This window comes from Aethina tumida, chromosome 1 (assembly GCF_024364675.1).
Source record: "Aethina tumida isolate Nest 87 chromosome 1, icAetTumi1.1, whole genome shotgun sequence".
Classification (NCBI taxonomy): Eukaryota; Metazoa; Arthropoda; class Insecta; order Coleoptera; family Nitidulidae; genus Aethina; species Aethina tumida.
In genome coordinates this window covers 77127244-77151807 of record NC_065435.1, presented here as the reverse complement: position 1 = coordinate 77151807, position 24564 = coordinate 77127244, and the positions used below count along the sequence as shown (strand labels likewise).

General features: G+C 33.4%; 3 protein-coding genes across 9 annotated transcripts in view; 1 reads left to right on the top strand and 2 right to left on the bottom strand.

Annotated features, from left to right (window-relative positions):
* Positions 1 to 366: 366 nt before the first annotated feature.
* LOC109600529 (centromere-associated protein E-like) lies at positions 367 to 10708 on the top strand. 6 transcript variants are annotated; one of them, XM_049963073.1, is made up of 17 exons: positions 367 to 482; positions 533 to 1234; positions 1286 to 1507; positions 1559 to 1741; positions 1794 to 1981; positions 2038 to 2515; positions 2617 to 2733; positions 2830 to 3763; positions 4070 to 4239; positions 4340 to 4378; positions 5145 to 5312; positions 5525 to 5569; positions 5941 to 9405; positions 9465 to 9734; positions 9785 to 9954; positions 10008 to 10292; positions 10345 to 10708. In XM_049963073.1, the coding sequence occupies exons 1-17, from the start codon at positions 447 to 449 to the stop codon at positions 10469 to 10471; spliced, it is 7599 nt and encodes a 2532-aa protein (XP_049819030.1). In that variant the 5' UTR covers positions 367 to 446; the 3' UTR covers positions 10472 to 10708. The 6 variants fall into 6 exon arrangements, with proteins under 6 accessions (XP_049819030.1, XP_049819045.1, XP_049819033.1 ...); XM_049963093.1 differs by lacking the exon at positions 367 to 482 and having other exon boundaries at positions 543 to 656; positions 716 to 1234; XM_049963088.1 differs by lacking the exon at positions 2617 to 2733.
* Positions 10709 to 10760: 52 nt separating this feature from the next.
* On the bottom strand, positions 10761 to 13189 carry LOC109600525 (uncharacterized). 2 transcript variants are annotated; one of them, XM_020016683.2, is made up of 6 exons: positions 12942 to 13189; positions 12713 to 12887; positions 12436 to 12663; positions 12063 to 12377; positions 11885 to 11989; positions 10761 to 11837 (listed from the first exon to the last, which is right to left on the bottom strand). In XM_020016683.2, exons 1-6 carry the CDS (start codon positions 13044 to 13046, stop codon positions 11266 to 11268), a joined length of 1500 nt encoding a protein of 499 aa, XP_019872242.1. In that variant the 5' UTR covers positions 13047 to 13189; the 3' UTR covers positions 10761 to 11265. The 2 variants fall into 2 exon arrangements, with proteins under 2 accessions (XP_019872242.1, XP_049821332.1); XM_049965375.1 differs by having other exon boundaries at positions 10761 to 11831.
* A 464-nt stretch (positions 13190 to 13653) lies between these two features.
* The window catches only part of LOC109600526 (protein spaetzle 3), a 22167-nt gene continuing 11256 nt past the window's right edge, over positions 13654 to 24564 (bottom strand). Inside the window, exons 3-6 of the mRNA XM_049964517.1 lie at positions 15095 to 15219; positions 14774 to 15034; positions 14587 to 14712; positions 13654 to 14471 (exon numbers count right to left, since the gene is read on the bottom strand). Coding sequence (XP_049820474.1) covers positions 14312 to 14471; positions 14587 to 14712; positions 14774 to 15034; positions 15095 to 15219 — 672 coding nt within the window. The 3' untranslated portion in view covers positions 13654 to 14311. The remainder of the gene's footprint in view (positions 14472 to 14586; positions 14713 to 14773; positions 15035 to 15094; positions 15220 to 24564) is intronic.

The window sequence follows — 24564 nt, the reverse complement described above, 5'->3', positions numbered from 1 at the left end:
GTATTTTTCAATTTAAAATTTTATTAAATTCGTGTTCAACAAGTGTTAACTTCGTTTTGATCCGAAACTGATGAAAGTTCAAATATCAAACAATTATTGACTACTCAACAATTTTTGTCGTTTGAATAGAAAATACTACATAAAATAAATAAATAATTCCATATGTACTTGGAATAGTCAAGTACATCTAGGGAATATATATGTACAGTAATAGAAGTATAGTATATATTTGGGAATAGATTTAGTCGCTTCATATAGCGACAAATGATCCAGTTTTATTAGTCGCCGTTCATAGATGGTGCGCGCAGCGACTACTTTTACAGTTCCCAATTATCGATAGCGCTTAAACTGGATGTTGTATTTTCGTTGACGTTTGTGCGATGTTTGCAAACATGAAGTAATCGTTTAATTTTAAATTTTGTGCATTTTGTGTGTTAGTTTTAATCATGGACGAAGATTCGCCAGAGACGGTTGAAGCTACGGTAATATATACACTGCATCTTAATTCTATATTTAACAATGTTTATTTTAGGCTTTGGCACCAAAAAAAGAAACAGAATCGGGGAACTTAAATAGCACCGATTCGTCTCTTTCATTGTCGATTACACCGCCTATTTTAGACGATGATGGTACAGAGAACAAAGTCAATTCAGACAGTATCTCTGAACATATTTCCACTGAAAGTAACAGCATTGAAAATGATAGATCTTTTCAGGAGATTGAAATAGATAATCAGCCTTTTTTGAATTTACTGTCTAATGACGGCGTTCATTTGTCTCAGGAAACAAATCCTTTTTCATTAAATGACAGTGAACACAGTTTGAATTTAAAGAATAGTAGTGGCACTGAAAGAGTGCAAAGCATATTAGATGAAATTTTAAATAATAGCCAGTTTAATGACTCCAGTTCTGTGACCAATTCCAAAGAGGAAAGCTTGAATATCTTTGCCAATCTTGATTTGGACGACAAAAGCTTGACTCTTGGTTACAAACCCACAAATGAAACCAGTTTAAATGAAAGAAACTTGTACTTGCCTTTAAAAAGTGAAACAGATACATATGGTGATGTTTTTAAAAAAATTAAAGATTTGGAAGAAATTGTTGATATTAAAGATACAACAATTGCAGCTTTGACCAGTGAATTAGACTCTTATAGAGAAATGAGCAATCCAAATACTATGAGCATGGTTTCTACCACAGAATATAAACAACTACAAGAGGAATGCCATAATAAGGTTTGTGTTTTCAGTTCGCAAGAAGCTTCTATTAGTTTATAAGTTTTGCAGCTTTTGGAATACAGTAATGCTATTATTGTTAAAAATGATCTAATACAACAGTTGACTGAATCTTTGGACCAATCAGTGGTGGAAAGAAAACTGTTGCTGAGCCAGATTGAAAATTTTAAAGATGAAATTGCTCAATTACAAATACAACTTCAAGAAACCACAGAAATGGTCAAAAACCATTCTTGTGACATTAAGACTGAATCAAAAGAATCTAGTCCAAAGGTCAGTTTTTATTTTGAGGTATGAGTTAATGTATATTTTATTTTATTTTAGCTTGCTCAAGAATTAGTTACTTCAGTATTACCAGTAGATATAGATTATTTAAACATTGAAAGCAAATTAAATGTAGAACAGTTAGAGTTGTTTAATGTTATTAAGAATAAAGTTGATCAGTATGTTATTGAGAAAGTTACTGAAAAGAAAAAGGTGTATGAACAGGAAATACAAGAATTAAAGGTAATAAGAAGATTGCTTTAGAATTAAGATAATACAATCATATTTTATTTAGGGAAAAATGTCTTCAGAAAAAGAAGAATATGATCAAGAAATTAAAAGATTAAGAGATTTATTGGCTAATATTAAATGCGGCTCAACGGAAATTATGGAATTGAAAAATGAACTTGAAGCCAAATATTCTAAAGAAGTAGAGGAACTAAGGACATACTTTGAGAAAAAATGCTCAGACCTAGAAAAAAAGTAAATTATCCAGAAAGGACAATATAAAATAATAAAATATCGTGTTTGAATTTCAGTTATTCAGAGGAAATTTTCAGTCAGCATAGTCGTAAAATGTCCGGCAGCTCAATCTCAGAAAATGAACTCAATTCAGATGTGTTCTTCACCCCAGCCCCTGGACCAGGAGGAGACGTTCCAAACCCCTTCCTTACCAAAAAAGACATTTTAAAACTAAAAAGTGAGCTCGAAAACATGTTAGATACGATCTCTAATTGTGACTTGGAAACCCTCAACGACGACGATTTGAAAAGATTACGCGAGGACTTCAAGAAATGTCCTATCAACAACGTGATCCGCTACGATTTGACCAATATCCGATTGGATTTGCAGAACAAGTACCACGCAGAATTGGAGATCATGAACGAACAACACGAGAACACGATCGACATGATGAACGTGGAGTTTGAAAAGAAGTTGAAGGAGACGGAGGAAGAATTGATGAAGGTCAAATCACAAGTTCAAGTTTACAACGTGTCATCATCGGTTCAGGAAGTGGTAAGAAAATTGCTTCTATGATTGGTTGCCTTGTATTGAATAATCAACGTTTTCGTGGAAGTTTGTTTAACTGCATGTTTTTGTCCATTAACTGATAATAGGCGAGCTCGGGAGAGTTCGAGATTAACGAGGTCGTGGAGAGTTACGAGAGACGTTTACAGGAGCAGGTAACCTTGGCCAAAATCGACATCATCTCCGCTTTGGAGAATCAAATACAGGTATAAAATTTAACAAAAAAACGAATGTTCATGTTTTACGCTAGTTTACTAACACATCCAATTGTAATGAACTCTAAAAAACAATGTTTTTAATAGCGTTTGGTGGCGAACGAAGCGGAGGATGAGGCGTGGCCTTCGGAACTGTTGCAGCTTCGCGATCGCTTCACTGACAAATACGAAAGACAAATCTCACAACTCCGTGACGAACACGAGTCAGAAGTGGCTAAACTAAAGGAGGAACATCTTAAGCAATTAAACAGCGCGTTAGAACGCGCAAGAAGGCGAAGCTTGAGAGACAGCGACAATCTTAACAAAGGCGAACTTGAGCTGTTAAAAGAACGAGATGTGCTCAAAAACCAAACAGTTTCCCTGCGACATTTATTAGGAGAGTTGCTTAAGTACTTCACGGAGTGCGAGGACGAATTGAACAACACTCTTGTGGATGAATTGTTGAAGCAAGGCTTTGAAAGGAATTTGACTCAACTAGAGGAAGAACTGTTAAACGATTCGTCGAACTCGAGCAGGACCGATAGCAGTTACGTGAGACGTGTACACATCACTCCGAATTTCGGCGACATTCTTAATCTGATTGAAAACAAAGCCGGTCAGTATGAATCCGTTGATGTGATCTCGCTGGATCTGCGCAACGAATTGGGCCAATGTCTGGAGAAGTTGAAACAAGACGCCAACGCCATCCTCGCCCTTACTTCAATTCCCAGGGATGAGAAAATTGACAATTCACCTAGGAAAACTCTAGAGGAGAAAGTCACGTCGTTAACCAGACAGTTGATAAGCGAGACTCAGGCAAAGGACAAACTCAAGGACGAGCTTGAAGAGATGACCAGCGTTCTGCAGTCGATAGAGAAAGAGAAGGACAATCTTGAGGCTCAGCTCGAGCAAATCGTGCTCAAGGACAACGTGTTGGAGGAGGAGCTCGTTAAGGCAAGGGACAAAATAGCTGAATTGATCGAAAATGGGCATAAAGAAATCGTTTCTGTTGGTTACGGCGATTGTGGACAACAAGGAATAGGTACTTATTTATTTGTAAACACATTTTTATGATCCAAAAAATATATATTATGTAATGCGCAATAAACACAAGACAACTTGTTGTTCAGATAATTAGAAATATCAAAACAACCTCTTTGACTACCTGTTATGTACACTTTCAATGAACAGTGTGTTCAGAACGTTACATCTAACATGAACATTCCAGTGGAAGTAATTGTTAAGTTTTTAAACCATGAATGGACATTTTTGGGTCGCACAACAAGAAAAAGTACACAAACTACATTTTATAACCATTATGAGTATAAACTATTGAATGTTTGTCTAGGTGATACGATGCAGACTTTGCTGGACCTTCAAGACAAAGCAAGAAATGTTCTATCCAACTCCAGAACAAGTGCTGATCCACTTTTACTCGGACTGATCGAAGATCTGTGCCAAATCTGCGAACGGATCAAAGAAGAGTCGAAGCGGGAAAAATTAGATTTGTTGCAGCAGGTAAATAAAGCGAAAATGTTTCTTTTAAAGGCTGTCTGTCGTCGCGCTTCAATCTTGGAATTGTAATTATTTTTAATGGTTATTTTTATTTCTGTATTAGGTAAATGTTGGTTCCTCAAACAAATTTAGTAGTGGAAAGGTAAATAAACGAAACAACACGCTAAATGTCATTTGTGTTTTTGGAAACTGGGTCTAAATTTACTATTCACAGTCTCACTCCTATACTTTTTGTTTCGCTTTTCTATATTGTGAAATCTTCTATTCATTTCGCATGCTTCATCACACTAACCATCTATTCTTAAGTTAAGGGCATTTGCAATTGAACAGGCTGTATAGTTTATCGGAATCATAACAAAAACGGTGTTTTTTGATAATGGGTTAAAAAAACTAGTTAATTTTAGAACTTTTGGGGATTTGTATGTGTAAATTGCGTTAATTAAACGCATTTCGAATAATGAAATTTGATTTTGATGATTCGAATGTATTAATTTACATTTATCTGGGAATAAATGTGGGATTACTTTATTTGACTTTGTATTATATATCAAAAATTAGGGTAAATATTTTATTTCCATTGTTTTGGTGGTGGGAGATTTTTATTTGTTTATCATTTCTTTGCTAATGCTTGTGTCATTTATTTGGCGTTTAGTGATTGTAAAAGCTGGTGATGGGTTTATTAAATTTTAAATAATTTTAAAACCGACGAATGAAGTGAAAATGAATTCAAAACTGTTCAGTATCTACGTAAGTTACATATTTCTGTCCGGTTTATCATTCGAATATTATTGTTGTCTAATTTTTTTCATTTTTCTCAATCTGTAATTAAACAATAAATTAGCATGGTATATTCATTGTTTCCATCTCCATTACATTTCCTCATCTGGGTCGTTTATGTATGTGTTTAGATCGATGCAGCCGACAAGAAATATCGACAAACACGCCAGTTTTTGGACGAGCAGGCAAACGAGCGAGAAATCGAACGGGACGAGGCTCAGAAGCGGATCGAGTTGTTACAGGAGCAGCTCAAAGAACGCGACAGAGATCGTACCACCTGTGAAAGAATCACCACCGAGGTGAGCGATCACTTTTTAATCCCAATTAACACTTTTCAATTTTGCTGTAACAATAATTAACATTTTGGTTTTTTTGTGAAACATTTTCGTGTTAGCTTTTTCTTCTCATTAAACCACGATCCGGAGACGCCAGACACGTTTCTCCGGATTACCTGCACAATGTCACCGTTTTTAAGCCTTCACTGCATGGGTTTTCTGGTTTGTCTTTTCAGGAGACTAACAACAAATGCAACAACTGTAGCTGCACTGAACTAATCGTAAGTTTGGCTTGTCTTTACCGCTTCACGCATTTGTGGCGTATTTTTTTTAAATACACCTTTCGATTCGGGAGGAATTGGGACGGATTGTTTATAAATAGTGTCCACTTGTTGTGCGACTTCCACCTCTCGCACTCGTCGATAATTTTAGATGCAGGAAACGCACGTGTTTATTTCAGTCGTCCTGTTATTTTAGACTGTGACTCCGAACAAGATTTATTTACTAGGGGCGGCACTTTATTGCCCTCCGCTCTATTAACTATTTACAAACAAACCAACGGGAACATTAAATCAAATCGCATTAGTGTTTAACTCCCGAATCGGATGGACGGTTTCCCGATGTTTTAATAAAAATACTTGGGGATTGTTAGGTGGAACAACTCGAGGCTCAGATCCAGGAACTGACGCGGGCCCAGGCAGAAGAGACGAGACGCGCGAAAGAGGCAGAAAGTGAACGCGACGAGGCGGTAGACAAGATCAAGGTGCTGCGCGAAATAATCCGCGAGCTTGAGCTCCAAGTGGAAAACTACCAGACGGAGAGGGTGAACCATTTAGCGGACATCGACAAGCTGAAATGTATAGTCGGCGACCAGAACCAGTCTATTGACGACCTCAAACATCTCGAATCATTGGTCGGTTTTTCAGATATCCAGCAACTGAAGCGGCACCTCGACGACGTCGACGCCGAATTGGAGCGTTTGAGACTGAGCGCTGAGTTGGCAGGCGGCGAGGGTGCCCAGAAACAAATCAAAAAACAGCTGCACGAGCTTGAGGTCACGCTAGACACGAAAACGCGTGGCTTGGAAGGGCTCTATTGTTCGAACAACAGTTTCAGCTCGCCGAGCGAGGACATATCGGCCAGGGATGTGGTGAGGCCGCGCACCCCGAACGGCATGGTCATGGATGATTGTGAGGTGCCGCTCCAACAGCTCGCCAGGCTGAAGGAAAAGCTGGTGAGGCATTCGCGGGCTGAAGATGCGGCGGTTAAGAAGATACACGATCTAGAAATGCAATTGTTCAACGTGCGTGCGGAACTGGAGGAAGCACAGGGCGAGAGGGATATTCTGAAGCAGCAGGTGCAGGAACATCTGGTGTTGATTTCCGACTTGCAAATCAGGCTGGATGAACAACGTCTAAGAGCGGAGCACAACGAGAAACAAGTAAACACGTCCTTAGAAGTTAAGATCTACGATTTGCAAACGGAAATTACTAATTTGCATGAAATTATACAGAAAAAGGAAAAGAATATCAACCAGCTGAATATGAATTTGGAAGAAACGAAACGCCACCTTAAAAAACAGGAAAAAGAACTGATGGACAATAAGGAAGACGAAATTATAACGTCAATGCAACGAGAAATAGAGCGTTTGCGACAAGAAAATAATCAGATGAAAAAGAAAATGAACAATGATGCCCAAATCTTACCAAATCTCGTTGAGAACATAATCTCAGACAAAAACACCGACATAGAAAAGCTCCAGGACAAATTGGAAGACACGCAACGCAAACTGCAAGAATACACATCTTTGAGCTTAGACCTAAAAGAATTGCAAACGTTGTCGCATTTAAAAAATTCCGGCAATTCGCTAACGGAGGTTTTAACATTGATTGATTTGTCCGAACCGGAACAAATGCGGGCTTGTCAGAGCAGAGAAGACACGACTCCGATGCGATACAATCGAACCAAAAATGAAACGGTGTTCTTGAGTGCGGAGCCCGAAATATCCTGTATTGAAAAAGTCGGCCCGCCTAACGTTAACTTCTCAGCTCAAGGTTTGAGACCTAATTCAACGGAACTGTACAAATCTTTAGAGAAAAGGGTGCATTTTGAGGATGACAGTATCAAGCGGCTTAATATTGAAATTGAGGCGCTCAAAAACGAATTGGAGATAAAAGATGGCGTAATAAAGGACTGCGAGGATAAAATTCAAATATTAGTGGACTTGGAGAATAAAATTGAGATGCTACAAACTGCTCTTGATACTACGGAAAAAGCGTTGAAAGGTGCTCAAGAATCGTTTGAAAGGGAACAAAAGGAGATTTTAGATCGTGAGCAGAACATTCGTGTCGAATTGGCCGAGAAGAAGTTGCACTTGTCTGAAAAAGAAAAACAAATTTCGCTCCTAGAAAAAGATTCAGAAAGGAAGGACCAGATGCTGCTGAATTTGACGAGAGAGAAAAACGATTTGGAAAAAGCCATGGCTGAATTGAAGAATGAAAACTTTAAGAACGTTGATAAAGTAATCAATGAGAAGAACGAAGAGATTTATAAGCTGCAACAAGAGGTAGAACAATCGAGCAATTCCGAATTAATAACAAACTTGCAATGTGAAATCGATAATTTGGTTAAAAAATTAAGTGACAGTCAAAAAGATACAACTATCTTGCAAGACAGACTCAAATATTTAGAAGAACAACTTAAAGAATCATCCGAAACGAATGCCAAACTTGAAAAAGAATTACGCAACAATATCGCTAAGGTTGAAGAGTATAAATCCGAATGCGAATCGAAGTCGAAAAAACTGGAGCGCAACAAACAATTAATAAAAGATTTAGAAGATCGAATTAAAGATCAGGACACAATGGTAAAGAATTTAAGGCAACAGAATCAATTGCACGCGGACCAAATTTTGGACAAAAACTGTGAAATCGAAATATTAAACGAGGACATAAAACGATTCCAAATGGATTATGATGAAATCAAACGCATGGCTGTTTCTACAGAAGCACAGGATCTGAGAAAAACCCTCGGGGAAAAAGAATTGATTGTTAACAACTTGATGAAGAAAATTGAAGAGTTGAATCAAGAAGTAACACATTTACAAGATTTGGTTAATAACAAGGAGAAAATTATTAGTAAAATCACTGAAGATCATCGAATTGTCAACACTAACCTGTTAACGATACAGAAAAAGCTCAAACAACCGGGTGGTATTATGGATTTACGTCAACGGCTACGCGAAGAACACAAACAAAAAACAGAACTGCTTCAAGAGATTCATACGCTGAAAGCCCAACTGATGACAAGCGAAATTACTCGCAAAAATAACGTTATGGTTAATTCCGTTGACGATCTAACATCTCAAGTCAAAAAGGAATTAGATTTTGCAGCGGAAATCGACACGAACATATTAACCGCTGTTTCCGACCAAAGTTTGAACTCAATCTCTGAGAGCCATGACATCGAAACGTACAAACAAAATTTACAACGATTGAAAATCAAGAACAACGAACTGAAACAAGCAAAAGACAGTCTAATGGCAACCATCCAGGAACTGGAGGTGAAATGTGATCAACTAAACGCAGAAAAACTGACCGCCGAATCTAAACTAGAACAATATTATCACAATTTGCGACAAGTCCAGTTCGAAGACGCCAAACTGCTGGAACAGTTGAGGATCAGACTGGACGCTGCAATGGACAACGAGGAGAAATTTGGCAAGATAATCGAGGAGGAAAAACAAATCAGGTTAGGATTGGAGGCGGAATTGGATAATCTACGACTAAAACAAACTAATTCGAAAACCGAATCGACTGAGTACAAAAATCTGCCGAATTTCGAGGACAGGTTAAAGGAGGAATTAAAACGTGAACGTGAGAAAAGTGATAAATTGAAGCAGAACATTAGGCAGTCGGAGAAATTGAGGAAGGAGTTAGATAATAATTTCAATTACGCTACACAAATGTTGGAATTAGAACAGGGGAGGATTAAAGTGTTGGAGGAGAAGAATAAGACTTATTTGGAGAGTGTAACCGTATTAAAGAACGAACTAAGGAGGGAGAAGATGTTGATGAGCGAAAAGGTTTGGCAATTGGAGGAGTTGAAGAAAACTATTGTAAGTTTTGATATTGATTTTATCGTGAAGTAAGTTGATTTCATTACTATTGTTTTCAGAGTGAGTTACAGAGAGAAAGAGAGAATTTGATACAAGAAAAGAACAATCTTGTTTTGGAGTCAGCACACAATAGCAAGCTAATAACTGATCAGGTACCTGAAGTGGTTATGAACAAAATTAAAGAAATCAACTGTCAACTAGAAAACAACAGAACTCTAGTTGACATGATTAATACACTAAGAATAGAAAAAAATCAACTGGAAGTCGAATTAGCCGAAATCAAATCAAAAAATCCAAATGCAACAGAAAACTTAAATCTTCAAACAAAGGTAAGATAATAAAAATAAACTGAAATGATCTAATTTTGTATCCGTTTCAGTGCGAATTAATGTTTGCTAAAGTCTTAAGATTGATGAGTTACCGCAAGGCGTTATTGTGGCAAAAAAGATATCTGATGGATATAGTCAAAAACCACGAAACAATATGCAGGGTAGAACTGTTCGCCAGCTTAAGAAGCGGAAGAAATACACATCGTAACCGCAAGTTCAAGTAATGTATCGATTTATACTTTCCAATACAATTACATAATTAAATTGTTTCAGAGCTGTTGTAGATGTAGTGATAGTTATTTTGCGAATGAAATTCCTAGTGAGAAGATGGAATTCGGGCGTGCGGGCTGGAGGGAAAATCAACGGCAGGATGGCGGAACAAGTGCATGTACAGGCCGTTTTCCAAGTTGGTCAACCCGTGTCCAGTCAAAGGTTCGCCAACAATACGGCCTTTCGATTGGACGAAGAAGCTGCAGGGTCAGTAAGGGTTGAGAGTCCTGTTAGCATACCGTGGTCTGGTCGTACTCCTCCGCAAAAAGACAAACGCGTCAAAATTGGGTTTGTATAATAATTGGTGAATTATGTAAGGAAATTAATTGTGCATTTTCAGGAACAATCTTTTGGATTTCAATGATTTTACGCCATTGAGGGCGCCGCAGTTATTGGCACAGTTTACTGAAAGAATTGACACTATTCAGGAAACTTTGGGCGTCGCTCTAAATTCTAATACCGATTGATTTGATTTACCATTAAGCCAAAAATGATATATTCCGAGGTTGCATTTACGTATCTAGTCGGTTCAGCTTGAGGGTAATACTGTTAATTAAGTTTATACTGTATATAATCACACGGTGTGCCTTTTGTATTAAGATTAAAGTGCCATTCACATAAATTAGAGATATTTATTTGTTTTTTATAGGATGTAATGTTTTTTGTACTTATTGTTACCGCACATTAAAGTTTCTTTTCATTAATTTAATAGTTTTATTTTTTACCTTAAATAAAATACATGTTACTTTTATTTAATTTATTTATACGTCACATTTTATAAACATTTATAAAAAATAAATACAACAATACTAAATAATATAAAATAAATGTTATAAAAATTGTTAGTACCAATCAGTCTTACAATTAAATATGTCTTTTCGTTAAATATTGTACACAATTATCAAAAAGTCAAATTTCTCATAAAATTTAACTCTATTCAAACACTTAAATTTTACATGGTCATTTCTTAGATAATCATACATACAATAAGTAATCACAACAGTTTATAGTATATTTTCTTGGATATCTTAGCACATTGATATTAATACTATAGTATAATATTGAGGGAAATCACGTTCGCTACATCTTTTTAACAGTAACAGAAAATGTACTTTTAAAAAATGAAATGAAACACTACACAATATCCAAAAAAGCGAAATTCAAAGATTAACGTCTAGTTAAAATTAAAAAAGGGCCATTCGAACGTGAAGTCTGGAATGTAAACATCAATTCCTAAACAATAAATTTGTAGTTGCGGCATTTACAACAGCCCGTCAAACTCCCCGTCAGAACAATCGGATTGTTCTGTGACAATAATCTTAGGCATGTTTCTTTTCATATCCGTATCGTTCTTAGCAAGATCAATCCTTCTAACCAATTCCATATACCAGGAATCCTGCCTGACCTTCTTGGCTCTTTCAAACAACCCCATAAAAGCATCAAACTCATCCATTAGCAAAAACGAGAGGCAACCGCGAAATACGTCGGGAATTTCGTCGGTGGTGTAGTGAAATCTGGCGATCGCTATGACCTTGTCATCGGGACGTTTCTTGATCTCGTCTTTGAGGAAATTGTACGTCATCATGTCCATCTCGCAAATTGGACTGTCGCAGGACGGTGGAGGGACATATAGGATATGGGTCGCGTATAATACGCGATCGCTGCAAATTTTTTCGTTTTGGTGCGGGTCTTTGAACGCTTCCAATATTACTTCTCTTCCGGTCGTTTGTTTTAGCAAATCCGCTAAGCTGCTGATTACTTTTGTGTGCGATTCGAACGAAGGCTTGAACATTATTAATATTTTTTCCTGTGACATTAGAAAATCTCCTGGAACTGAAGCAATTACAAGTTAATTCTTTATATATTTTTTTAAAACTTACTATTGTTTTTATATTTTCTGCTGATCATATGAAAAACAAACAATACAAAAGGGATTATAAAACTTGCACCAACTATACCAATAACTAATGGTGTTCCCCTCCTAACTAGAAAATAAAATTACAATCAAAATAACTACTTTTATTATCAGTTTATGGTATAAACTAAGTTATAACTTACAAATGTAAATTTCAGGAGTAACAGATTTGAAACAGTAATCCTCAGGACAGAAGGCATTAATTAAACTGATAGCGAAATAATATTCACCCTCTTCACTGTAAGTTGTATATTCTAATTGTATTTTTTCTGAATATCCAGAAAACATTCTAACATCCATGAGTTCATTTTTGTTATCCCTTTTGCGATATACTTCTACTTTGTACTCAGATATGTTATAGATTTTAGATACAGGTTGTACATTAAGGTAGAGAATATTATTTTCTGTGTATTCAACATATGAAAATACTGATCTGTTTTTAATGTTTACTTGGGGACCTACAATTTAACATTAAGTTGTATTTAAATGATATCATATACTGTAGTAGTTAATTACCAAAATTTTGTGACAAAGGTATGTTAAAAATAAAATTTTTAGTGGCAATCTCTTGTTTGTGTTCACTCTTATATTCCAATTTGTAAGACTTTCCTTCAGTTTGTAAATTCATTAAACAATTATCCTGAACTGGTTCCTTTAATGGAGTAACCAAATGTGATGCAACAGTATACATTTTACAGTTAAACTTGTCTGAGTTTTTGATATCAGATAATTTTAAATAACATTCTAAAAATTTATTGTAGAAACAGTGTTAGACACTTTATATAATACATACTTTTCCATTTTATCTGATTAAAATAAATCTGAAACGACATTGAAACATTTTCAATAAGCTGCAAACTGACATCACCTAAATTTTGTTGAACTTTATTCACTGCAAAATTAATTGCACTACATTCATTTGAAGATATAACACTGGCATTTATGTTACATTCTTCACTATCTTTGCTCTGAAATAAAGCACAATAAAAGATAAAATAATTAATAACAACCTTGCAACTGACCTGATTAGAGCAGAAACTGTTGTTGTTATCACATACATTGCGCGCTTGAATAAAAAATATTAACTGGATGAAGGTAATCAGCCTGAGAAGCATATTTTTGCACATACGCTTATAATTGGATTACGATAAAGAGTTACATTTTGCAGATAAACAGCTGTCGCAACATGAAAATTGGGAACAACGTTCGAAACTGTAAAATGCGCGGGACAATTTTCACACGCGATTGTCTGATAAACAAATGCGAATGAATAACCACAGAACACCCAAGAAGTACCAACCTCCTACTAAAAATGAGAAACAACACTGGACGAGAATTGATTTGTAGTGATTAAATTATTCAATAGATGTCGCCTTTATAGTTTATAACCGTATGGATGTTTGTTTTGGATACACCTGTCACGCTGACAGTTCTCACTGGATAGAATTATCATTTGTTATAATTTAATTAATTCAATCGTCTTAAAAGTGTAATTTCGGAAAATTTTATTTGAATAAATGCAATTAATTATTACTTAAATGTAAAGCGCACGTACGGTACTCGTTTATAACATTCGAATGGGAAATTTATTGAAAAAAGAAATAATTTTATTATGTTTAAAAGATAGTACATATAATTTAATATATCTCTATATACGTTCGTTTGTATGATTGAACTAAAACTATAACTAAGAGGAGCGAATTGACGTAAGTATTTAGGATTTAAAAATTAAAATCACACCACAATAAATAATTTATTTTATGTTTAATATGAAAATGGCAGCCATTTATACAAATAAAAAATAATCTAATAAACTAATAAATGGTAACTATCGTAGTTTTAATACCAATGAATATAATAAAACATGGTAACATTCAGATCTTAAGTTGTATATTATAGTATACCTACACACATAAAAAATACAAAAAAAAACATAAGTATCAGTCAATCTAAAATTAACTTAACTAAAACAGAGGTTGTATCCGGAATTTTCGGATGATATAAGTTAATGAGTAAATGGCGGATGCACCTCTGTTCAAAATTAAAATAAGCTCTATAATAATAAATACAAATCATAAAACTCCAGTTTTAACTCTATACAAGTGAGTGAGTATTTTTAATGGGTTAACAGTACCCGTAAGATTTCACTGAATATTACTGTTACGGATTAATACAATCACTGGAGGCACTATTTGGCACATAATAAGTTTTTGCGGTACAATTTTCGATGGGCCAAAAACATTTTAAATAGGATAGGAACTTATGTATAACTAATCCTATGTATTTGTGTAATAAACTAAATTGTTACATGATGTGGCCAAATTTAATTGGGTAAATTATCACAACAGTCACAATTTACAATACGAATGTGATAAAAACACGGGGTATAAATTTAATTGGGATTACACCGACAGACACAGCATGAAGGAAACAGGAACCAGTCCATAAATATGCCCTTGCAATCGTTGTCGGGGTCGTAGGAGAGTAATCGGTGCCATTTGTACTTCTGCTCGCAGCCGCAGTCGCCCGAACACCGTTTCGTCCTGGCTTTTCTGCAAAAATTTCCACATTGGATTTTCCTCTTTATAATTGGCTGTTTAGCATATTCTAATCGTGGGTCGGACGAGTTTATGTTAATTCATCGTGATTCATTCATTCGATACTCACGCGCAAACTTCCTGGTGGATGGCCTGCTCGAAATGCTGCGTGTTCACGATCGCCCTGATCTTACCGGCCGAATTCGACGCCCAGTACGGCGTCACGATCTCCACTTTGCTTTCGCACGCGTCCACCCTACAACCAAAAATCAAATCAATTATTACGTTAATACATCACAATTGTCCGATCAATTCACCTTCCGCTCTCGGAGCTTTGGTTGCTGCGGAAGTTTTGGCGCGGGTTCCGCACCTTACCGAAGAACGAGTCCGAACTGACGGTGTGCGAGGGCGCGTCCGGATCGAAATGCAAGTCCGGCACGCCCGGTTTCGTTGATCTTTTGTATTTACGCCCCGCCGTCTGGCCCGGAGGGTAATCATCGGGTGGTCCCATATCGAACTCTCCGTACATCCGCTTCATCAGCGCCTTGTTCTCGTCTATGAACAGCTCTATCCTATCTCTGAAACGATTTTTCGATTGGTATTTTGCCATTTTCTTGTTTGTTTTATTATCGACTCACAGTGGATACGAGTTTCCGGGTGTAGGACACATTAGTTGTCCCTTCTTTTTGATGCAGGGCACGCCGGAAATCAGGTTGCCCGTTTGCTGGTAGCCCAAAGCCACTGAAAGGGCGGTCCACAGTATCTGTAAACATTGTTTCGTAACAATAGGATGTTAATGTGAAAATCACAATGGGACATTTAATTTCCATCGACCTTCGACGGATTAAAAATCGATCGGTTTGTGGTTAATGTGTAGTTCCTGTATCCCCTGATTTATAAAACGCGAAAAAAACCCGATGACTAAAAATTTTATTACAATAAAATTACATGGAATGTATAAGTAATTGGGTGATACATAATATAATGATTATGTTAATAAAAGGAAATAGTATTGATACGTTTAACAGTGTCAATGATGGCAATTATGGAATAATCAGTTAATTTATTCACGTTCATGCAACATAATGACCCACAAACGCTTTAAAAGGCGATTTGCAATTAATGTGACTGGTATTGATATATTGTGGGAAATTGTCGCTTCATACTGAATTGGTGCATTATCCACACATTAATTGATCACACTTCTTTTCGTCACTATTTTTACCACTCTAATTGGTTTGCAGTTCATTCGTAATTGGTACTAAGATAAACCAGTTTGTCTCTACTGAAATACCGCCCATTTATTTTAAATTCATTAACTGTCCAAATATAATAATTTCACCTTTTAACTGCAAACAAATAAAAGATTTCAACGATTGGTAAAGACAAAAACTCAATACCATATGTAAATTGTATATTCAATATGTCCAGTATTCGGCGTTTTAAATAAAAAAAAATTCTTAGCAAGCGTTTAAATTGTAAACAATAAATTAGATTTTTGCAAAAAAACTTGTACAATGTAACAGATTAAATCTTGTATTATTGTACTCTTTTTATGTGATAGTCTAACTTGGTCAATTGTGTAAACTGAACTAATTAAATCGTGAAGTGTTTTTTATTGTTTTTACCTTTAGATAAATGTCTGGGAACAGATACAATGACTAATGTTATTAATAATAAATAGTGGCATTTATCATAAACGTAACAAGGTTTTTTTCCTTATTCGAATATAATTATACGAACCAGAGGAAGGACAATATTTTTTTAAAAATTTAAACCATTTAATTTATATCTCCATTTATTATATGAAAACTTAAATATTCGATAAACTTGTTGGAATTTCAAATTCCAAAACCATCACTCCAAAAGAAACTAGTCATTTTGAACCATTTAATATCTTTAAGAAGTGTGAATGATAATTGTATCAGATAAAAAGTAAAATAAAGAAGTAGAGAGATTATTCCAATGAATTTTTATGTTCCAAAACCGTCAATCCAAAATAAACTAGCAATTTTTGTCAAAACTTTTAGTTTCAAATTCATCATTCCAAAACAAATAAATGATGTTGAATCATTTCGATGTATATCTCTGTTAAGAGTGAAAGTAAAAAAGTGACGATTGTGTATATTTACAATATAATACCTTAAATAAGGAAATAGAGATTCTATTTCAATGTGTTATTTAAACATTTAACAATTTTCCATAGATGTTTTAATATCAAATCCATAAATCGAAATCTAATCAACATAAAACTTTAATTAAAGAAGTAGAAATTGTATTCCAATGTAGTACAACAACAAATTTTCATTGAAACTTTCAGTTCCAAAACATTCAGGTTTATGTCTCTATCCATTGTGGTAAGTCGAAAATACAAAAATACTGTTTATATCTATCCATTTCCAACAGAAAACTGTAGATGAAATATGTTAAAATATTTCCATTATAGCTTTAAGTTCTGAAACTGACGATCCAAAACAAATAAACTATTATATTCAGCTTAAAAAACAATGCTAGACATAATAAAGAAGTGGACAAACACCGATCGAAACAATGGCAAAACAAAACGAAACGAAGGTTCGAAAAATATAAATGAAAGTCAACGTTCGTTGGCATTGACACGCCCCTGACGACGGTGTAGTACCCGAGTTGTAGTACCCGAGAGTACCGGGTTTTTTACATGCCTTCCGGTACCACGAATATCTTTGCAGTTTTCATCGACCGTGTCACGTGCGACTGTCAAATGCAAACGGTTCATTAATATTCATCGATGCACAAAAAAATACTAATCAATAAAATTAATTGAGTTAATGTTTAAATGTCCTGGGAACGGAACGGCTCACACCTTCCAACAACTTACAATGCAACTGTAACAACAATTACCGCAGTTTCACCTTGGTGTACCGAATATTTCTTGTAATTAATAATTTTGTGCCCTCGTCAATAATGTTAGCGTCGGAAAGGAGGAATCAATAAAAACGTCAATAATTATACAATCTCGTGTAGGTTATTTATTTAAATACAGGCAGACGACAGCGAAATTTCTTAAGAAGATTAATTAGTTGATGTTTTTTAATAATTTCCTTTTTCTATGTATTTGCATATGTGTAAATTAGTTTTTTAGCAACTTTCTTCTTTGCCAATAGTACACATTTTATAATGAACAAGGGGGAATTTATTTGTTCCTAGCAATGTAAATTATGGCGCATGTAGGAACGACCTCTTCTATTTGCCGTAAAACTGACAATTAGCAAATGGATAGTTGCATTTTACTGCGGCATTATGTCGGATTATGTTTTTCCATGTAATTTTTATAATGCATAAATCTTATAGGAAATGTCTGAAGTGATTCGAATGTTCTCACAAGGATACAAAACACATTTTAGATAACACTCCTATAAAATAATGATTTCAAGTCATTTTTGTTTTAAATAATAATATTTATGTGATCAATATAACGTAATAATTAACATTTTGTTCGTAATTAATATTTATGTCGAAAATACGAAATACATGAGTCACATATACATTTGTTCCATGAAACAATGTTACGATTTTACAAAGAAACAATATTAACATTATTAACATAAATAAACAATATTCAAATACAAAAAAAATAAACAACATTCAAGAATATTTAACAGAGATGTTAAATGTTCTTGGTTCTTCGATACATTTTGTAAAAAAATATTTTCGCCGTTCACATTTATAAAACACTTGTAAAGGAATGATTTAAATTATAATTAATCACCATTATGTTACTGTTACGTTATTGTTATAAATGTCAGAGTGTGGATAAAAATGCTAAGAGAAAATCCATTAAACTCGTGTTACATGACTGGTATGTTTAAAAGTATCAATTTAATGCCGCAATAAAGAAATTCTATTTAATTTTCGATATGTAAACAAAGTATTGTTGTAAAAACGATCTTATTTAGGTTCAACATGAACCAGGATGCTAATTTTATTTTTAGACCACGTTAATGAACATTAATATTTTTTATTGTTCTACATATCCCATAATTATAATTAATATACATATTGCACTGTTTTTTTTTTATGCCAGTTATTTAACGGTTAGTTCAATAACAATAAATCAGGACCCAATTCACGAATTTAATGAACGTATTTAAACAACACATGTTTTAAATCACTACTGGGTTTCGAAACTAGATCCGTCTCATTGTATTATTTAATTTGTTGCAAAAAAGAATATTAGCATTGACGCAAACGCAGAACAATAAAGTGTGAGACAATTAAAAAATATATATTCAATGTAAATATTAATAAAATTTTGATACAGTGGGCGTTATTCATTCATTCGAGCCTTTAGGCATTTATTATCGATACAGATTAATAGATTGACCAACGTATTCCATCAATTTTGATAGATTTAGAAGTACAATCGGATTAAGAAAAAACTAATTTCACATAATAATATCATTAATAAACTCCGGAGTAAAAATCACGCCCACGTGTGAGACTCGAACTCGTGTCAGTTACATGTTATTTATTGTTATTGTGTCCCATTCCTTTTTGGCTTAATTCGGACTGGCCAAAATCGAAATTATTAGACATTATTAGCTTCCTAATTAATTATTTAATAATACCCACGGATTGTTGTATAAGATTAGAAAATTTCTGAAGTTGAATCGAATATCAGCCTTCGACATTAATTATTATTTTTTTTTTTTTGGTTTCCGGTTCCTTAACTGGTCTAGTTCTATTAATATCCTTGTTTGGTTTATGAATTATTATTATACATTGAACTAAGGACGATTCCGACGATCGATTTATTGTGTCCTTGACGATATTTATTCACTGAATCACCGAGGTTAAAGAAATATATCACGTAAGTGTTGCAAACTGTTAGTCAGACTGTTTAGAACTATCACAATGACGAAATACAAAGTTGTTGTCAAAATTGGACAGTGATTTTATCAATTAAATCGCAAATTGACTTCCTCGCAATTAATTTCCAGTCGGATTACGGCTCTGTTCGGTGGCGGAATGCAAAAATCGGATGCAAAATAAAAGTGTCGCGCTCCCACACGTACCGAGTGGTTTATTGCTCGGATTGCGATCGGAATGGAATGAGCTCCGCCCTCGGTTTGTCGCCAGGACGCAGGAATTTCCACGTCCTTAAATAATTGAAAACTGCCGGCGTAAAAATGCACAACACAATATTAACGGTGATGGTTAGCAATTATTGTTTAAATTAATGGTTAACCGTAGGAAGTGCACAACTATTAACGCCTGGGAAACAATGGTACAAAACCGCTGGAAATAAAAACAGTCATCGACTATTATGTTTTAATTGCACATAGTTATTACGAGATTAATCGATGAAGATGTTTTGTGTTTTATAGCTGGATTAATTTAGAACATTGCACGGTTGAACATGTAGCGTTCGGTGTTTGCTTATGAATAATGTAGTCGGCACGTACTTGAGGCGGTAATTAATATTTGCCTTATTAATAGATGCGTCTTCATAGACTATTCTATTTGTGGTTTATTATTCATTGCTACATTCATAAAAATGTAAGATTTCTCCTGCTTAAAATAAATAAACTACGGTTGTACAACTCAGAAACCTTAGAGGACGTCCATTAATTACGTGAGCTCAAAATGGTAGGGTGGGGTCAGGCAAAATCTCACCAAATCTTAGTTAAATGGGAGGGGAGGTCAATGAAAATTTCACGTCAACATTTTGATTCATCGAATGTATTATATATGAAGGAACGTATAAAATAGTATTTAAGTAGATCTCATGACACAGTGGAGATACAAAGAAGTTTTAAATAAAACTTTCGAAGTACTTCTGAATTATTATTTATTATATTTAAAAATCCATTGATGTGCCTAGGCCTCCATATGAAAATATCGTGTAAAATATGTGGATGTTTTGTACTACAATATTTTTGAGAAAAATTTTTTCTCTAATTACAACCATATAGATAGAGACTAAAAGATATTAATTTGGAATCTTATTTGGCATGCAATCAACATAGAATTTAGTTAAAATAAATTTGGCACTTCAAACATCTTAATTGGTTGACCTATATCTAAATAAAAGATTCAGTATTTTTATAGGGTTCGATTTGACATTAAAAATAAAAAAAAAATAAATAATATTACACTATAGTTGCAACCAAATTTTCAGATTGATATTTATTTTGGTATTAAAGGTAATTAATTCAATGGTTTAGTAAAAATTCGGAAATACTCATAGTTTTATTTTTATTTAAAACTTCTTTGTATCAGTTATAATAAAATAACTAACGTATCACTACATCTTACCAAACCACACCGGGTTGGAGGGAGATCCAAATTAAAAAAAAAAAAAAAACACATGTAATTAGTGGACGTCACCTTCTCAAAAAAAAATTCAACTTTCAACATACCATCACGATAAACACGTTATAAACTTTCAGACACATATTTCATACTTCGTGATTGTTATTAACACGAGATGCAAGTTTTCTGGTAATTTTAATTATGCACAAACGCAATTCATTATCGTACCGCGTTGGTTTCCCGTTTCCGGCATGCAACTTTAACACCAATAATAAGATTGACAATAGTGTTAAGTTTAAGTCACCGCCTAAAAATAAATGTTATTCAAATGTGTGTAAAAAGGAGCCTAAATAAAAATTGTAAAAAAAAATGCGACCGTGTTCTTACATACCAACGAAGGAAAAGTGTTAAGAAGTCGCGCGCACATTTTTGGTCATTTCACTGAAAACCAACATAAAACACCACAGACCGTTTTGTCGGTTGCAACGACTCACACTGATTGGGCGAGTCGAAAAAATTTTATTAAATTAATGGGATGTTCGCGATCCAAGGTTGTCGGACGGATCTTCTTTGCATACGTCTAATCCGCGTACTTTCTGCCCGTATTCCGGACCTAGTTTTACGGTAATTTCGGCACCGACAAATCGGTAATAACGAAACCAATGGTATCATCGATGATGTAACAAATGTATTGGACCAAATGTTTACGGAGATGACTTAATCATATTTTATTAGTGTTCGGACGCAGAACACAGTCGTTTAAAATCATATTGGATGTTAACCGGATCGAACGTAAAATTGACCGCAATTAACGTTTTAATCACACCCACGATTTAATGGGCAATAACTTAACGAGTGCACAGAACCGATAAACGTAGTTCAAATTCATTGTTGGTTTTCCTGTTTAGCGCGAAAATAAAAAATGCGTTACGCACGATTAAATTTTCTCGTACGTTTGAAAACGATCGACCTCGTTCTATTTAATCTAGTTTTAATTGGGAACAGGACAATCTGGAAATGTAACAATTTAAATTTATATCATTATTTTGTTCTAATAAACTAAAGTAAACAATAAACTGTGATGAATTTAAAAATGACTTAATCTGAATAAAAATATAATTGAATGTCGAATATTACTAACAAGATAAAAACATAATGAAGAAGAAATCGAAATAGTCATTCTGACTACACACTAATTGACTTGGAATTTACGTCATAACATTAATCACCAATTTCGAAAATCTTTTAATAATAATCTTGATTCTGTTGTAATTCTCTAAAATAATTGATTTTTATACATTTTTATAATATTTAATTTCTTTTTAAAATTATTATTTATATATTTACTTTTTCTTTATTTTTGAGGTTTTTGATGTGAAAACTTCTTTAGTCGCGTTGGGCACTTTTTGGTAGGGGAATATCTTATGGGTTCGCGTCACCGACATGTTCAAAGTTTGTTTAGCAACCAGGGAATCGTATTGATAGTGACGCACGCGCAGTGTGCTGGGCACTTTTTGGATGAATAAAATCGCGTGTGTTCGCGTCACCGACATGCTTATAGCAGTATATCTGTAGCTATTCAGCTGACGTATAGAACTTGTATACCTTATAAGTGAAATTGAATGGTTTTAATGAAAAGTTCAATGTGTATATACTGTACAGTACATTGTTTATATAGTGTGTTTGTTTGATTATTATTTGAATGGCCATGTGCAATGATCGAAAACTCAGTATTACAAAATATAAACCGACATCGATGCCGTTTTTACGCGATACTTAGATGAATCTAACATTTTCATTTCTTACTTTAGTTACTATAAGCCTATTGTATCTATTTAGAACAAAATGAAATAACTGTAGCACAAAAAGTCTAAGTATTGTTGAAATTAATGCTGACAATTATGCAAATAATTAAAATAATGTTAAAAATCAAGTACATTGAAATTTAAGTAAATACAAATACTATCCATAAATAATATGATTATATATTAATTAAAATTGTATTTATATTTTGTACAGCTCGTTGTATATTTGAATAAAAAAAATCATATAAACATGCATATAATTGTTGCTCGAAGTGTCAATAGATGTGAAAACCAGATTGATATTGATAATTTTAATTCAAACATTATGAAATTTCAAATTTTAATACTAAAAGTTTTTACTTCTATCGGCAGTCTTTATAACTGTCAATTTTAATTTTTTGTGTAGCAAAACGGCGAAGAAAACAAAAGATAAGTTGAACAAATATTACAGGACTAATGCTCTTTTAGATTACACCGTGAAAAATGTCAATTGATGTGAAAACCAGATTGATGTTGATAAATTTAATTTAAACATTATGTTTGAAGTTTTCACTTCTATCGGCAGTCTCTATAAGTGTCAATTTTAATTTTTCTTTTGTTAATTTTATTAAAACCATCTAGTGCCAATTTTAGTTTTTATAATTTTGCTCTTCATTATATATTATATCATATATATATATATATATATGAGTATAAATTAATTTGTTTGTTTATATTGAATACCAATGGTAGAACATAACATACAAAACTTAAAATTAATTGAATAATAATTAAATTTTCCAAAGATATAGTTTTTTATATTTTTTTCATACGAAATTATCAAGAAATTATCAAATTTAAAATCGAGAATTTGTAAGTAATAAAAGTTACTGTTATTGTTTCTTGGAAGTTTTTATACATACTTTTTTACAGGAAACTTATCTTATCAAATTAATATATATAATAAAAATAAATATTAATTTATTAATTATTATCATAATTCTCTAAATAAATTATTTTTTATTATTCCTGTCTTTAATTTTATTTTATTCAATTTGTTTCTTAATTTATCTGTTCAAAATATAAAGCAAAAATATATAATTATATTAATATTTAAATTTTTATTATATATTATTTATTAAGTATTTTTTAATTCATTTATTTATACATATTATAGAAAATTTCATTCATCTAAAATTCATTTTTCTAAAATTATTCAATTCAATATTAGTTTTTATATTTTTTCTTTTTTTTTAATTACATGAAATTGAAAAATTGTAGTTTTATATTATTTCTCATTGTTTATATAAATTTAAAAAGAAATATATGGATTAAGTAAATTAATTTTAATTTAATTACGTTTATAGTAAGTTGTAATTCTGTAAAATTTTATGTTATAATTGCTTGTTAAATTCATTCATAAAATTTTTATGTCTTAAATTGTATTTTAGATGTTCTTTAATATTAACACACATTTTTACATATACACATACATACTTTTTCACTTTTTGTCAAAAAATGTATGAATTAAATGTATCAACTTGTTTGTTTACATTTATGGAACATACGTCAGAACATAAAATGAATTCTATAAAATAATTTAAAATTAAATTTCTATGTAATTAAATTTTTTCTTTAAATTGACATTTTGAAACATTAGTATTAGTTTTTTGTTTCATCTGAATTAACACATTAATTTACATTATGAAAAATCTACGTCACAACGTGTACCATGCTAAATATGAATAATGATTGTTGCAAATGGCCAATATTTAATTAATTTTTACAGTCGTCATTATTAAAACTTATAAATAATAAAACGAAAGTTGATTGCACTTGATGACAACACGCCGTCGCATACAATGTCGGTAATTGGCAATAAAAATTCAGCATAGCAACGTTTCAGTCATCAAGTGAATTTCTTCATAGGGTCGACGACCGGTAATGAAAAACAAATTCGTGGGGTTTTTCGCACCACCGTGCGTCCATTTTTCGCGCTCACGTCTGTGAAAGTTTTGCTTGTCACTTTT

Excerpts from the sequence above, each read along its gene's own strand:
- LOC109600525 (XM_020016683.2), bottom strand. The coding sequence starts at position 13,046 with ATGTGCAAAAATATGCTTCTCAGGCTGATTACCTTCATCCAGTTAATA. Across the intron at positions 12,888-12,941 it reads ACAGTTTCTGCTCTAATCAG|AGCAAAGATAGTGAAGAATG; the intron begins GTCAGTTGCAAG and ends GCTTTATTTCAG. Across the intron at positions 12,664-12,712 it reads TAATCAGATAAAATGGAAAA|AATGTTATTTAAAATTATCT; the intron begins GTATGTATTATA and ends ATAAATTTTTAG.
- LOC109600529 (XM_049963073.1), top strand. The coding sequence starts at position 447 with ATGGACGAAGATTCGCCAGAGACGGTTGAAGCTACG. Across the intron at positions 4,379-5,144 it reads ACAAATTTAGTAGTGGAAAG|ATCGATGCAGCCGACAAGAA; the intron begins GTAAATAAACGA and ends GTATGTGTTTAG. Across the intron at positions 5,313-5,524 it reads GTGAAAGAATCACCACCGAG|GAGACTAACAACAAATGCAA; the intron begins GTGAGCGATCAC and ends TTGTCTTTTCAG.